Source organism: Sciurus vulgaris (assembly GCF_902686455.1).
Source record: "Sciurus vulgaris genome assembly, chromosome: 9".
NCBI classification, from domain to species: Eukaryota; Metazoa; Chordata; class Mammalia; order Rodentia; family Sciuridae; genus Sciurus; species Sciurus vulgaris.
In genome coordinates, this window is record NC_136469.1 from 57,211,955 (window position 1) to 57,228,625 (window position 16,671).

The 16,671-nt window shown below is 39.8% G+C and overlaps 1 protein-coding gene across 1 annotated transcript in view; it reads left to right on the forward strand.

Annotated features, from left to right (window-relative positions):
- The first annotated feature begins 302 nt into the window (after positions 1-302).
- The window catches only part of SLC39A8 (solute carrier family 39 member 8), a 79,240-nt gene continuing 62,871 nt past the window's right edge, over positions 303-16,671 (forward strand). Inside the window, exons 1-2 of the mRNA XM_079153458.1 lie at positions 303-419; positions 862-1,310. Of these exons, the coding sequence (XP_079009584.1) occupies positions 1,092-1,310 (219 nt within the window). The 5' untranslated portion in view covers positions 303-419; positions 862-1,091. The remainder of the gene's footprint in view (positions 420-861; positions 1,311-16,671) is intronic.

A 16,671-nucleotide genomic window follows, 5' to 3' on the forward strand; every position in this document is an offset into this window, starting at 1 on the left:
CAGAAAGAGGGCTAGTGACTCCCGCATATAGATGGCATCCAGGTAGTCCTCAGAGGCGAGGGAGGGGAGAGGGCACAGCTGAGCTGGACCCAAGTGCGCGGAGGAAGAGCGAAGAGACCGGATCTGCGCCCCGGAGTGGACACGCAGGGTAGTTCAGCCTGGGGGAGTGTGTCACCACGTGCTACAGCTACAGAGGCGGGGACTAGACTCTCCTCCTCTTATCTGTAAAGGGCGTAGGGCCCAATCCCAGAGTTTCCCAGTGGACAAGAAATAAAGGAAAGAGGATAGAGAGAGAGAGAGACAGACAGAGAGAGAGAGAGAGGAGAGAGAGAGAGAGAGAAACTGAGAGTGAGACTCAAGACACCGATCTAGTCACACAAAGAGAAAGACGCACAGACAGAAAGAGACAGATAGGAGAGGTGAGAGGCTAGAGTCCTTTCTGTTAACTTGCCAAGTCCAGAGAGTCCAGGAGAGGGAGGGTCCTGTAGACAGACGCTCAAACCCCGGGACTCCGAAGGGTCCGTTTTCTGCAGCTCCTGGGGGACTGACTACACGTCCCAACCTTTCTAACTTTGCTGCGGAGGGGATAAAGCATAAAGACAGGAAGAACAGATGGTGTTCTACAGTCGGTGTGGTTTTACTTCTTCCTAGGAGTGACGCGGTTTGGGGCTTTATATCCGGGAGGAGCGTGTGTCACCACACTGTGCGCAAATCCTGGGGCCTCTACAAACCGGGCTCCCGGGCAGCTGGCCCCATGCCCAGCCGGGCGTTCGAGGCTCTGGCCACACAGAGCTCCTGGGGCTGGCCTGCCGGTGGCTCGGTGGCCTTTATCTCTGTCCTCCTTTGTCCCTTTTATCTCAGGCTCTCCAGGAGGCCCGGGGGGCCCACTCGGTCTATCGCTTCCCCCCGGCTGAGCGGCCACTTCAATGTCCCGAAGGTCGTGTACTGCTACTCTTTCGAAGGCGGCGGAGGAGCAGGAGCGCCGCGCGCCACGCTAACTCTGACGGGCGGAGACGCCTGACTGGCTCACTCTTGGCCACTCTTGGCGACACCAGTTTACCCGCGAGTCTCGAAGGGCAGCTTGGGCCAGGATGGCTCCGGGCAGGACAGTGGCCGGGCTTCTGCTGCTGGCGGCCACCGGCCTCGGAGGGGCGGCAGAAGGGCCTGGGTTCGCCTTCAGCGAGGATGTGCTGAGCTTGTTCGGCGCGAATCGGAGTTTGTCGGCGGCGCAGCTCGAGCTCCTGCTGGAGCAGCTGGGAGCTGCCCCCGGCAAGGGCGTCCTGGAGCTGGGCCAGCTGCACTTCAACCAGGTACGACCGCGGGCCCAGAGCTGTCCTAATGTCCTGTGGGAATCCGTAGATTTCCATTTGTCTACGAACCTTTTTTTTTTTTTTTTTTTTTTTTTTTTTTTGCGGGGAAAGTGCAGGAGAAGGGACTTAGGTTTTTCAAGTATGAGACGGTAACTGATTGGTGGCACTTGATTTTCACTACATCTGGCTGGTTAATCAGGTTTAAAGGGCTAGTACAGCCAGAAGTTGCAGTTCTGTGTCTGATGAGCTGAGAGATCAGAGGCTTGTGCTTTTAACATGTTATAGAAAAGTTTATGAAGTAGTTGAGGGCGGGAAGACACCTGAAGAAATCCTCCTTCTTCTCCTTCTCCTTAAGATCGGAATGGTGTACTTAAATCTTCCCAGAAAGCGGCTTTCATAATTTTCCATAAAGTCAGCAGAAAAAATATGTCACATGCCACCCTCATTTACAGTTGCCGGGTGGCATTAACAGTTGGTGGGTAACCACTACCATTTAAAAACGATGTAGTTCTGAGTCCTGTGTACATTACATGAAGATTTCAAAGCTGAAGAGTCTGTTGCACAGTTGAGGAAACTGAGGATGCCAAGAAACCAAGATCACAGTTGGTGGTTTAGTTTATGTCAGACTGGATTTGAAGGGGGTTGTTTCTTGTCATGTTAGGCTAAGTGATTCTAAAATTCATTCAAAATAAAAAAAAAATTTCTGTGTACACAAACATAATATTATGTAGTTATGTGACAAAATCTTGAGATTTAGGGCAGCCTCCAACGACCTAGAAGCAATTAAAATTCATTCATTGGCGGGGCTGTGTATATAGCTGAGGGATAGAGCCCTTGCATAACATGTAAGAGACCCTGGGTTCTATGGGGAAAGGGGACAGATGCAGTTAAATCAATGCTTTGGTTTTTTTTTTTTTTTTTTTTTTTTTTTTTTTTTTTTTTTTTTTGAGTAGCAGAGTGTAGTATTTCCCATTTTTTTTGTCACTTTTAGGCAATGATAGTTTGTTAGAAAAGTTTACATTTTTCAAGATGTTTGGGAAATTCTGCATACTATACTCCATTCTTGAAAATATAACATTTCCCAACGAATCAGACCTTGTATTACAGTGAAACTTTTATCAGATAAATTCTTTGATAATAACATTATAGGTAGGTTGGTATTCTTTTTGTTCTTTTTTACCCCAATTAAAATATATAATACTCAAAAAATAGAATTTTCTGATGCCAAGGGATTTCAGAGGCAGTCTGTCTTTGATCCAGGAGGATTTTGTGGTTGCTTATGCATATTTTTAGTACCCTGTGTATTATTCCAGTTCTTGCATGTCATTATATTTGGTTTAATATCTGATAAATGATGTGTTGGAAAGACTGAAATGCTCACATACTATGTGATATTTGAGAGAATAAAACAAATAACGTCTGAAGTATTTTCTGAGCTCTTTTTCAAGTAGGGGAAACTGGACTCCAGCATTTCTAAGTAGGTGTGGTCATATGCTTGGAAAGAAACTTAGAGACTGGACTTGAAATTGCATATCTGTGGCCCACACACTGTTTCAACTTAAATGATATCCTTATCTTGCAGTGGCTGGAGGTGAATTTTAAGGGGGTCAAAGACCCCCAATCACTCTTGCCAAGATACTGGAAAATATGTCTTAATTATTTAGTGTACTAGTGATATGATTCTTGTAGTATTAACAGGTAGGATGTTTTAGTAAATAAATTATATGTACATTAACACTGTAGTTCTCATTCTCAAGTTTGCCTATTTAACTACTCTCATTATGACTTCTGTGGGCTCCAAAAGAGACAGGAAAAAGCCCATAATTAACTTGTACACAAAGGGAAGCCAAGGAAAATTCACCACTTAATCAGGCCTAAGGAACATCTATTTGAAGTTCTAAGAAGTCCTAATGAAAACAACAATTCAGTGTTTAAAGGAGGACAAATGAAATGTTAATCCTGAAGAATCCATTAATTTGCTGGTAACTGATGGGGTTTAGCCAGTGCATTTTCTTATGGACTCTGGCATGAAACCATCTAATTTAGAATAACACTTTAAGGCCTTTTAACATTTTTGTATTTCAAAGAATGCAGCTTTAGTTTCCTCACCTGCCATAGGGAACATTGTACCATATTGTGAAAAATTTATTTTTTGACTTTAAAAAAGCCTGAGAAAATAGAATTGTTGCCATGGGCCAGAAATTTATTGCATCTTCTACAAGATCTATCTTCAAAAGACAGTGTTCTTCTGGATGAGGGTCGGGGCATTAGGTTAACTTCTCTCAAGTAATAGACCACTGAATTCTGGAGGTTTATTAAATAGTTTTCAAATTTTTCTAATTATTTTTTTCCAATATTCCTAACTATTATGAAGTTGTCACCTTGGGAAACCAAAGTGACTTCAGTTCAAGCTGGAGCTAGTAGAACAATCCAGTTTATTATTTTGCTTCTTATGTTACTTAGGGCACAAAGAGGTATAAGAGGCAGCCCAAACAACAGAGAGAAAGGAGTGAACCCTTTTTAGCCTAGTGTGTCTCTGGGGCCCCCATGACCACCAGCATAGGTCTGGTTTGTCTAGGGAAGTGTCTGGATGTCTAGGGAAGTGTCTGGAATACAGGGAGAAGACCCAGTGTCAGAATACCAAGAACGATTGATGGGGAAGTGGGGATTTTTAGAATTGCCTAGGCGCTGCCTTTTATTGGTTCAGAGTTTTTTTTTTTTTTTTTTTTTTGGACTAGAGAATTGAACCACCCAGGGGGCTTAAAGTTCTTTTATCATTCTTTTTCTTCATTTCCTTTTCTTAAACACCTTATCTCCAAGTTCCTCTGTGTGACACTGGCTAAATAGCCTGATGAAAGGAAAGATCCCCATTTCCCAATTATCACACTAAGCTGCTGGGAATGACTCCATTCAAATAATCTGGTGCCCAGGAGGGTAGGTGTGGATGCTGAAGCAGGTGGCAAGTTGCTGTGTGAGACAACCTTTGTGTCACACCTCCCTGCACCTCACACTTGTCTTCTGGGTTCTCTTTCTTCTTCTGCCATGTATTTTGCAGCTGCCCCCTGCAACGAATTCTTTTTTCTTTCACATTTTTAAGATCACCCCATTGCCTGAACCCTATTTTTAATGTCTTTGAATTTATATTAACTCTTCCTCAAGGAGTGTAATATCCTTTCTTTCCAAAACCCTCTGTAAACTGTCTTTTCACTGGGGAGGTTCTTGATGCTGGCATTGAAGGCCCTCCACCTTTGGTGTCAGCCTACCTCTCCATGCCTGGCACCCACTCCACTCAAAAATTCACTCCTTTAAAACTTCCTGTACTTTTGCTCAGTCTCTTCTTAGCTCTTTTTCTTCCTTGGACCTTTCCTGCCTCCAACTAGAACATTCTTCTTTTCCTTGTATCAATTAATCAAAATCTATGCTTTAAAAAAGTTCAGTTAAACTTTGCCTTTCAACATTTTTGGAGCGTCACAAACAGCACTGATTCACAGATTTCTCTGTTTTCTGAGTTCATGAAATGTTTTTATTATGCTAGTGTCAATTAACTATTCGCATGGTCAGTAAATGTTTTGACTGACTACTGCACTCTAATTTAGAATGATTGAAGTACAGATCTGATCATATCTCTCATCTTATTAAAACAATTCAGTCCTTTCAAGATAAACTTCAAACACTTTTTAATTTTTTTGCAGTGCTGGGGATGGAACCTATGGCCTCTGGGCTTCATGCTTGCTAAGTCAGTATTCTACTGCTGAACTCCACCCCAAACCCTAAACTTCAGTCATTTCAAGAAAAGCCCTTTTATAATCTGGTCCCTGCATATTTCTCAAGCCTTATCCTTTGCTACAGCTGCAATCTCTCTTTCTCTTTCTCTTTCTTTGGTACTAGGGATTAAACCCAAGGGAGTGTTACCATTGAGTTATATCCCCAACCCTTTTTATTTTGAGACAGGGTCTTGCTTAGTTGCTTAGGGCCTCACTAAATTACTGAGACTGGCTCTGAACTTGTGATCCTCCTGCCTCAGCCTCCCAAGTTGCTGGGATTACAGGTGTGTACCACTGTGTGCAGTCACAGCTGCAATCTTAGCAGGCTGCTTATAGTGCCTGGTTCTTCACTTATACCTGCTTACGCTCTGGTATCATTTCTTCTGAGAAGACTTTCTTGATCTGCTAAAGCATTTAGTAGGAATCTCTTTTATGTGATCCTGTATTAATTGATGCCTGTGCAGTCATGACACAATAAATATTGCAATTATATTATAATATGTGGATAAATTTTATGTTACCTTTTTATTGCTTACATAGCTATACATCCTCTCTCCCCTACCTCCTCTCCCAGTGGATTATGAACAAATATGAAAGGAGTATCCTGACTCATCTCTTCAGGGGTTGGTGTAGTGACTGGTTCGTAAGATGTACTCATTAGAAATTTTTTGATAAGTGAATGGAGATAGTTTAAGATGAGTCAAAATGTGTAAATGCATTCTACTGACATGTGCAACAAATTAGAACAAGTAAAACATTTTTAAAATAACTTGGGTTCTCACATGACTATGTAACTATAATGTACTATAGAATTATACTTTTGATTGGATCAGACATGTGTCTTGTATTTTCAAAAAATTAATCTGACATGGGAGTGTGGAACATAGGTAGTTCATCAAGATGGGAGCCAAGGGGGCAGTAGCAGTGGATTGCATGAGGCATAATGACCACTGCAGTTGGAAACAGTCAGAAGGTAATATAAAGCTTCTGCTTCCAGAGCCTTCTGGAATAGTAGGCATGGATGAAGCACATTCAAAAGGCAACAAAGATAAACACTGTCTACTGCAATCTTTTATTTTGTTTTTATTTTTGTGGTGCTGAGACTGAACCCAGGGCAATGTTCATGCCAACCAAGTGTTCTAACACAGCTATATCTTCAGTTTTTGGTCTATAATTGGCATTTACTGTTAGATCTATTCCTTCATTATCCCTCTTCATTGTAATGTCAGAAGGGAAGAGATAGTGATGACTCCTGGTTCAGATCAATGGGTGGTGAGGACAGTGGTATGAAGCAAACAGAGGTACGTGTGCATGTGTATGTGTGTGGTCACTACATACATGTTCTATGCATTGCTTATCATCCTCTGTTGCACATTTTTTCTGGGGCGGGGGCAATGCCAGACATATGGAGGAAGGATCCAGGCAGCACTGACTATGGATGGAGGAGCTAAAGAACATCATTCTGTCTTTATTTATGTTTTCCTTTTTGGCCTTTATGTGCTGAAACACACTAGGAGAAAACCTGCTAGGAATGCCTTCCAACCTGCTTTTTCAAGTGAGAAACCAGGAGGGCGACACAGAGGCTGAGGTTGTGCTTGATCTCTTGTCAAGTGTCCTCCAAGACAAAGGCCCTATTCTGCTATTATATCACTGTCACATAAGTTGATTGTGCACAGTGCGTTGATTGTGTTTCAAGGCTTTGGGAAAATGAGGGACACTCACGAGTCGTTTGACTGTGTGGTGTCAAGAACTTAGTTTATCTTGATGCCAGGTGTAATTGGGATCTGTATAGGAAAGTGCTTTTCATTCTTTTCATGTCTAACACCTAAACTTCCATCTTTATTCTCTGTCCTGGGGGTCACATGGATCCTTTTGTATATAACATAAATAATTATAGCTAGGATTTATCAACATTTTACTATGTGACATAACTTTTTTAACCAACTTATTTGTATTATTACATTTTATACTCACAATAGTCCTGTGATAAAGGTACCATGATTATGTTCATTTGCACATATGGAGAATGTGGCACAGAGTGGTTATGTCAGGGATCCAGTATCACAAAGTAAGAGGTAGAACCTCAGGCAACCTTAAACACTAGGTCCTGGGTATTGTTTTGGGTCATAGTCTAGAAGAGCATACTTCCTCTTGCCTGAGCAATTATTACCTCAGATTTTGAAGCAGGGACAGAAGCGGCCAAGCATCAGTTACTTGTCTGACTCCATTGCTTGGTCAGATTGTATCTATAAGGCTACAATGGTGACAACTGGTCCTGTCCTCGAGACCCTTTCATAGGACCAGGATAAAAGATGGAAACTTGTGAAAAGTAAGTATTCATAGCAAAACTTCAGTAGCTAAGTAATCACCAAAGCAAACATAGGGCATATCACGAGGCCATGCATGATTGTCAAATGAACACCTGCTGACATGGACCACTACTTTAGAAGGGTAAAGGACTCTTTTGGGTTGAGAATGCCTTATAAAGAGTTACAACTCAATCAATTCTACTTATCTGGTTTCATTTTTAAAATGTATATATTAATAGAACTGCTTATACTAAATATGTCTGTACTGTTAATCACAAACTAGATTTCCCTGTGAGTTTACGTAAATTCTTTTTGTAGAGAATGAAATTTTCTTTAAGCTTTCTCACGTGTGGAATTTTTTTTCTCAGAATATTTTGAGCAACGATAGTTCTTCTATATGACTTGAAAAGTGTTCTGCCAGGGAATGTTTCTGGTTGAATACAGTGGAAATCTTCCTTTATCATGCCCATGATAATGGCACTACCCTGGAGAGAGTGGTTGTGCATAGGTGCTGGGGAAATGAGCTCAATCAAGGAGTGGCAGCAGGTGATGCTACTTGGTAGCATCAGTGGCTCCACCTACAGGTGAAGCTTTGCTGCAGGTGGGAGTTTGAGCCCTCTTAATATCAGGAGAGGTAAGTTTCTTTCCTTTACTATTGGCAGTGCTGGACATTCGAGCCCTGGACTTCACAGAGTAGGCAAGTGCTGTACCACTGAGTGATAGCTCCAGCCTGGTAAACTCCTTTCCTTAAAAGGGATAGATCTTTATTTCTCTCTGGGGATGTTGGAAGGAGAAGCGATAGGTAGAAGACTTGTAGATGTTGGACTTTCCATGGCTTCTTCTGGATTTCTGGGAGATATTGAGGAGCAGGCACTTAGTTTCCCCATCATTAAAACCCATTACTTTTTAAAAAATATATTTTGATTGATTTATTTTCTAAAATTTTAAATCTAATAACTCATGCTTCATTAAGTTGACTTGCATAAAATTCACAATAAACCTAAATATTATTTAATACTTTTTACACTTAATCCAGATGCATAGATTTTAAATGACATATTTATTGAATTTCCCACCTCTCCTGAGAGGTATTGGAGCGATAGGCACCTTTATTTAATTCCACACTATTTTTTAACCCATGACTGCAGTTTTAGTATATCTTCTTTAAATTTAATGCATTTTGAAATCCTCTATGTTATCAATTTCTTTTGGGGGAGTAGGATTGGGGACAAAATTGAGAGCATAAATAGGAATGGAAAATCCGTGTGGTGGTATACACTTGTAATCCCAGCTACTTGGGAGGCTAAGGCCAGAGGATTGTAAATTCAAGGACAGAATGGGTGACTTAGGGACACCCTGGCTCCTAATAAAATAAAGAGGGCTAGAGATGTAGCTCAGTGGCATCAGAAATTGGCCTGGGTTCAGTCCTCAGTATCATCACCACCACCACCCCCCAAAAGAAAAGAAAAGAAAAGAAAAGAAAAGAAAAGAAGTGAAAAAGGAGGCCTGAGGTTGAAAAGGATCAACCTTCTTAGAGAGGGGTGGGGAGGAACAAGTCCCAAGTGTGGCAGCTGGATGGTTGATGAGTTTGTGAATTACTTGAATGAAGTGTGGTATTTACCTCAAAGGATGTGCACTCACCAAGTATAATCAGCTAATATTGGGATCATTTACAATGCAACATTTAACAAAATGTTACTAAACTCTGGACAATCTTAGAAACTATATAGTTTTCAGAGGGTTTTCCCATTTCCAACTCCAGTTAACAGATTCCTGTTTGTAATCAAAACAAATTAATTCATTCTCACACTTTTTCCCTTGTCAGTTTCAGTAATGAAATAGGTCTGTTGAGTCTTGAGATTTATTTTATAAAGAAGCGAAGCTGTCATTGAATTACCTTTGTGATGATGGGATTTGAGAGCATAGAAAAACTTCAGAATGGAGCCTTGTTTAATTCAGTTCCTATCTTCTTCCAAAACTCCTCTTTTGTTTTTCTTGGCCTGAAGTTTAAGGAGAACAAAAACAAAAATATCTGAATCTAGATCAAAGGTATTTATTTACCTGAAAAGTGACATTGTGCCTTTCAAACATTGAACACCCTGGCTTTTAATCTTTTTTTTAAAATTTATTTAAATTTTTTAAATTACTGAATAGTTTGGGGGAAAAAATTAAGCAAGCATTGATTAAGCTTTTAAGGAATTAAGCTTTTAATTCTGTGAATCTAGTTCAAAAATAATCCAGATTTGTCATTACTTTACTTGATGAGTTTCTTAGATGTCCAACTGTATTGAGAATACAGGATAATGGTTAACAGTTTGGCCTCTAGAATCAGACAGACCTAGGCTGAAATTTAATTGTCACTTATTAGTTTATTGAGTCAGAGGCAAGCAAATTAATCTCTTTAATTCTTATTTTTAACATCTGTGAATTGAAAGGAATGGTCCTTACTCATAGGAAGATTGTTTGAAGGAAAAAAGAATAATAATAACATCCATGGAACATTTACTGTGTTTCAGGCACTTATATATTTAGTGTGTTACATGAATTAACAATAAAAATGTAAGTTTTTTTCCCCTCAATACCTGTATTCATATAATAAATAAGAAAATAGACAATGCATGTAAAACACTTACCATCATGTCTGGTTTAAATTATGTGCTTTATATATGGTTATTATCATCATAATACTATGTTACTTGGTATGTTGTCCTTAGCAAAATTGTTTTTGATTGGAGAACTGAGCACCTTAGAGTTAGAAAATTTATAGAAGAAAGTACAGCTATAAAAAACAGCAGGAATTAATGACAGGAAAAATTCAGTGACTTCGTTTCCTTGATGACTCTCACCTTGAGGAAGGCTTCTCTTTCATCAAATACTAGTAATACATTCCTGAAAATGTTACCCTAGGTGTGGTCCCAAGTGAAATAATTTTAGTATTTGAATATGCATTGAAACAGATTCCTTTTCTCCTAGAACTTCTGAGACTATATGTAGGAGCTGATGGTTTTGTTATTTCTTTCCAAAATTCACATTATTACTAAAATGTGAGCGACTAAGATTCATATTATATTTCTAGAAGGATAGAATTTAAATACACTTTAAAATTTTAGATACACTTTAAAATCTATATAAATCTTGATATGGATTTTCCTAGCCAAAGAATCCAGGACCCTCCCTATTTAGCTGAACCTTGTTAACTGGAAAACAGGTGGGAGAACTGGGAAAAGAAGACAGATGTGGCCTTCAAGGGCAGGGAAAGAGAAAATTAGGCCAAAGTTCAAATGGAGGGGCCAGCAAAATGAGTAGGTTTATTCTGAGTTGGGTAACAGTATTGGTTATATGTGCTATAAAGTACAAGACCTTTTTGTTGAGGGTTGCATGCTATTGATGGTATCTGGTAGTTGAGTTTGTATATGGAATCATGATGCACTGCAGTTTCTTTAGGAGTAGTGTCTCAGAACTTAGGTATGTTCTTTGGCTACTTCACCTACACATAGTAATATAAAGAGCTAACCACTGGCTCTGTTCCTAATGTTGGAATGATTTCCATTTATGTAAATGTCATGGGCAATGCCTTCACTGAAGCAGAGGAAGCTGGTCTTTTTCTAAAAGGAATAATAGCTAACATTTATGGAGAGGTTCTTATGTGCCAGGTATTGTGCTTAGTGCTTCATTCTTTATATCCCACTACTTGTAGTCCCCTGGGGAAAAGACTTATTCCCAGGAAGAAACCCAGTCTCAGATAGGTTAGATAACTAAGTTAGATTACAGGTGGAAGAGCGAGGATTCCACCCCATCGTGACTGACTTCAGAACCTGTGTCTTTCTGGGGTTGCTTCTCATGGGAAGAATACCATCCCCTGGAGAGGTTAGCTCACTTGCTCACTTTGAAAGTGCCTGGAGGTTAAGATGAATCTGATGTCAGTTTCTTGAAACTCCTGGGAACTGTACACTGATTTGAGGCAGGAAGGTGTTGTCTGCTGATGTTACTGTCTTTTTGAGTAAAAAAAAAAAAAGAAAAAAATATTTTCTTTGCCCTTTTGAAGCTCTCCTTGCAATAATTATGGACAGCTAACTCTGAAACCCAGTATTAATTCATTTACAAGCTATTTTTTCAACCTTTCATATTTTCTGCTATGGACATTTACTACGCAAAACAATTTTATGAGAGTTACAACATATCAGCTTCCTGAGAAAATGAGGCATAAGTAAATTGTTTAGGTAAGGATCAGGCCAAGTACCCAAATTTGTTTGGGATATGGGACATTCCAACTTTGAATCCTTAGTTCTCCACCACCCCGCTGCCCCTGCAAATATTTCCTGGTCTTTGTGCCTAACTTTCTGCATGTAAATGCCTATTTCCTTACCCCATGGTCACTCCTTGTATCATTGTGATTGGGCTTCTCCCACTACTTCCTTGAAATTATCCTACACAAGGTCACACAGAACCTTCTTATTGTTAAACATAATAAGTGTTTCTCACGCCTTGCCTTACCTCTGTAAATTTTGAGGATGCCAACTAGGTTCAAGTATGAAGTATCCTTTTTTTTCTTTTTTTTTTTTGCTTGCAACTCTGCTGTTTTGATTGCCTCTGTGGCTGCTGGCTTTCAGTTTAGATTTCCTTTGCTCTTTCTTTAATTATTTGTGTTCCTCAGGATTCCATCTCAAGCCCACCTTCTTTTGACTTTATATGCTATTGCTACACCCTCAGTCACTCTTATGATTGAGGTTTTCTGTATGGCTGCTTTCTATATGGGGTGTCTTGTTCAGATTTCTCTTTTGGATTGAACCTTGGACGTTCAGGGAGGATTGATGTCTGACTCTACCCACTTCCCCAATTCATCAGGTGTAAACTTGTCCCAGACAGAACTCAGCAACTCCATCTCTTTCTCCACGAAAACCTGGTAATGCTGTTTTGCCCACCTCAGAGATATGTATCACCATCTACACCATGGATTAGTCTGAGACACTAGATGTTGTCCTCCTTCCCTCCCTTCCTCCCTCCCTTCATTTTCCCTCTACCTCCTCTTCCTCCTCCTTCATCTTCTTCTGCTTCTTCTCTTCCTCCTTTATCAAATGCACATCTTACTAGATTAACTTTTAAATATCTTTTATTTAATCCCTAAACTCTAATATTCTCTTTCATGTAATGAAGAAAATTTAACTACTTAGTGGGATTGTAGTGGAAATGAAATCAGGTTATGTAACTAGCCATTTTCCCTAGTGCCTGGCATACTGTGAATGCTCAAACGTCCCACCACATGGCTGCTGCTGCCCTCTACATCCAGTGTTGCCTCCAGCTCTCTCTCTCCACCACATTTCTGTCCAACTTGTATCATTAAGATGCAAAGCTGAGCATGCCTCCATTTTCACATGACTTCCCAGTACAGGACCTTTTGGCATCTGCCCTTATCCCATGTCTTCAACCTTATTTCTATTTCTTCTTCCTGCACATCTCATTTTAGATGTTGTTTTCTCTAGAAAAACTTGGAAAATCCCATTACCCAAGAGTAGTTAATTACACGGTCTTCTTCCCACTCATGGATCCTACGTAACTTGTAGCAGACCATGGTATAATTATTTTTTACACGAATCCTTGAATAGCCTGTAAGATCTGTGAAGTGAGAGGCTGTATTTGACTCTATCACCTCTGTATTCACCTAACTGCATACTGTCTAGCAGATAGTTGGAATTCAGAAAATATTTGCTGAATGACTGAATACTTATTTGCTTGATAAATAATTTGGTCTTTTAAACAATACTTTTATTACAAGACAACTTTCTAAATTAAGCAAATTAACTTGTTTAAGTCAAGGTAAACAAGACATTCCTTTCTTTGATGCGGACAAATAAATTTTAAAAGTTGTAGAAAAGAAATAGTGGAAATTTTACCCGTGTTTTTTCTGAGTAAAAGGAAATAATAAAGATATTGAAGTGTTTTTTTTTTTTTTTTTTTTTTTTAACTCTCGATTTCTGAATTTTTCCAGATTCTGTTCTCCTCATTTGGACTTGATTTTCTCCATTACTATATATCTAGGTCAGCTTGGAAGCACTGGTGTCAACATTAGCTTACATTACTACATTTGTAGTATCAGGGCCACACTGAACTGATTCTTGGAAACATTCATAGAATGAGCAGAAAACCTTGTGACTATAAAATTTGGCTCTTCAGAGGTCCTGGTAAATGACTCTCAAGTTATTGACTATATTTCCAAGAATTCTACTTAGTAAGTGCTACTTTTAAATCTCTTTTTATGTACCCTCTTTGCTTAATCTATCACATTAGTGAGTTTTTATACATAGAGCATCTTTTGTGTCCAAAGCCTTGTTAGGATTTGAGAAAGACATAAGAAGGACGAAGTACCTTCTCTCAATGTTTATGATCTTACTGAAGAATACCCATTTTTGGAGATGAGGATATGTGGAAAGTGAACCCAAGGGTGCTTTACCACTAATCTACATCTCCAGCTTTTATTATTATTATTTTTTTATTTTGAGACAGGCGTAAGGAGGATTCTGCCACGTTCAGCATGGTTGAGAGAAAGGGTTTCTGTTAGAGGACGGTGCTGGCTATTGATTAATCACTAAGAAACTTATTTAATTAAATAAACACAAGAGCCAATTATCTTTTCAAATGGAAGGGGGTGTGACAGATTGGGCCATGCCAAGGTCAGACCTCTAACAAGATGGGAAGCCCACCTTCCCTTTATTTATAGTTGCACAGGTAAAGGGGGACCAGGAGGAGCTTACTCTGTGAGGAACAGGATGGGGTGGAGTTAGGGAAGCCATCTGCTGTAGCAGGTCATCCCAGAATTAGCATTTCCTCAGGGGTGAGCCTCCTCTGTACAGAGCCACCTACCCCAGACTATCTGAAACAGTCTCTTATGACTGCCAATTCCTGGGAGTCAGAACTCTGTATCCCATGGCTCAGTCAAGCCTGATTCTGATAACCATGAATGACTTCACACAGACAGGGTCTCATTAAGTTGCTGAGGCTGGCCTCAAACCTGTGATCCCCCTGCCTCAGCCTCTTGAGTTGCTGGGATTATAGATGTGCGCCACCATATTTGGTGAGATACCCATTTCAATGAACAGATAATCATAGAAGGAAGTTCCAATAAATCAAAACAATAAATACTATAGGTGTAGAAGTCTGGAGAAGAAGGGTTGAGCACAGCAACCTTAAGCAGAGAGGGTGGGTTCCTAAAGGGTCCTCACAGGACAGACTGAAGTTGGATATTGGAGAGGAGGGGTGTCAGTATTCTAGGCCATGAGGGTCACTGTCACACGGAAGTAGAATACATGGATTACAACAACTGTATGGTTAGAATAGAGAGTTCACGTATATTGGTAGAGGATGCTGAAGAGGGAGAGGAACATTAGAGACAGAAAACTGAGTTCTTTAAGTGTTAGGACTCAAGGCCTGTGGAAATGTCTACTTTTCCAAGGTTGCTATGGTTTTTGGTATTTGTGTGTGTGTGTGTGTGTGTGTGTGTGTGTGTGTGTGTGTTGGGGGGGAGGAGATGAGTAGAAGAGGAGCAACCTGATGGTGATGCTTCAGTAGACACAATCTCATGGAGTAGGATGAACAGGATGAAAGGGGCATTAGATAGGATTATATTAAAAGCTCCTAACTCCTCTGCTAAGTGGCATATAAGGCTTCGTCTGTGTCTTTGTTTTTTTTTTTTTCTTTTGGCACTGGGACTTCCTATGCATCATTCTTATGTTCTAGGTTCTCAAATGTCTTGGTCCCAGGATCTCCTGTAGTCTTAAATTATGGAGAACATCAAAGAGCCTTCATATATATAATTCGTATCTATTAATATTTACCATTACAGAAATTACTGTTGAGAAAACTTGGAAATATTTATTGAATTTATTAAAAATAACAATGATGAATTCATTCCATGTTAAAAGAAAAATAACTGTATTTTCCATAACCATAAAAATAGAAAATGGCATTGTTTTATGTCTTGCAAATGTCTAGTATCTAGCTTAATAGCAGAGGATTGGATTCCCATATAAGCTTCTGCATTTGATCTGTTATGACATATGTAGCCTCTGGAAACTCATAAAAGAGAGTGAAAAAGAAAAATGTAGACTTAGTATTATTATGAAAATAATTTTGACCTTGCATATGTTCTGACAGGGTTTCAGCAACCCTCAGGGGCCTCGGACCATGCTCTGAGAACCAATGTGCTAAAGGTCTGTCGTGTGATGGGGCATGTGATGAACAAGGCCAGTCCTTGTGTGCAGAGGTGAGATGGAGTTGAAGGATGAGCTCATTCCTCATGGCTTCTCCAAGCTCTGAGTTGGAGAAGAAGCATGGCTTATACCCTTTATCCCCAGAGGGACTGAATGGGAAGCCCTTGGTTAGTAGCAAGGCGAAAGGGCCTTTTGTCTTGTCAGCAGATGGGAGAAAGACTGGGTGGCCCTCTCACAGATGACAAGAAGTAGGGTGACCCCTGCCACTGGGGCAGGTCAGTGTCCAGAGGCACAAATCTGGATCCAGTTTCTGTTCTGACACCACACCAGGCATTTAGGGGTGAGGAGGACTTGAGAAACTGAATGTAGCATGGACTGGAGGACTTGTCATTTGCTATGGTAAAGTCAGAAAACTTTGTGAACTGTTTTTATGTAATATATTGTAGCTTTTACTATTTCTTTTTTCGCTTTATTTTTAGTAAAATCTTAAAATTTTAGCTCATCTTATGTGTGTGAAAACCTAGAAAAAGAGATTAGAGAACTCCCATTGATTTAACTTTATTTTTCTCAATGAAACAGGAAATGTAAGCCCACTGTTTAAAACTTTGGCAGATACAGAGAAGCAGAAAGGAAAAAATAAAAACCACACACAGTTTCACCCCCCAGAAATAAGCATTGTTAACATTTTGGAGCACATACCTGCAGATTCTATTTAACCATATTTATAGCACTAGTGTTATACTGTATATTTATTTCATAATAATCTTTTTTCCATTAACAATGTATTATGAGACAAGGAATCTTTCTCTTCGACTTAATATATTTAGGAATAGTGCTTTTCATCTGCTCTTCAGGAATTTTTAAGAATGAGAGTGTGTGAGCGTATGTGAGTAGGGTTGCAAGTCTATACGTGTGTGTGTGTGAATTTATGTGAATGTGTGTGAGTGTATATGGGTGTGTGTGTATGGATGTGTGTGTGAGTCTATGTGAGTGTGTATGCATGCATATGTGTGTATGTGATTGTGACACAAACACATCACTTGGGACACTGAGGTAGGAGGATCACATGTTCAAACCAGCCTGA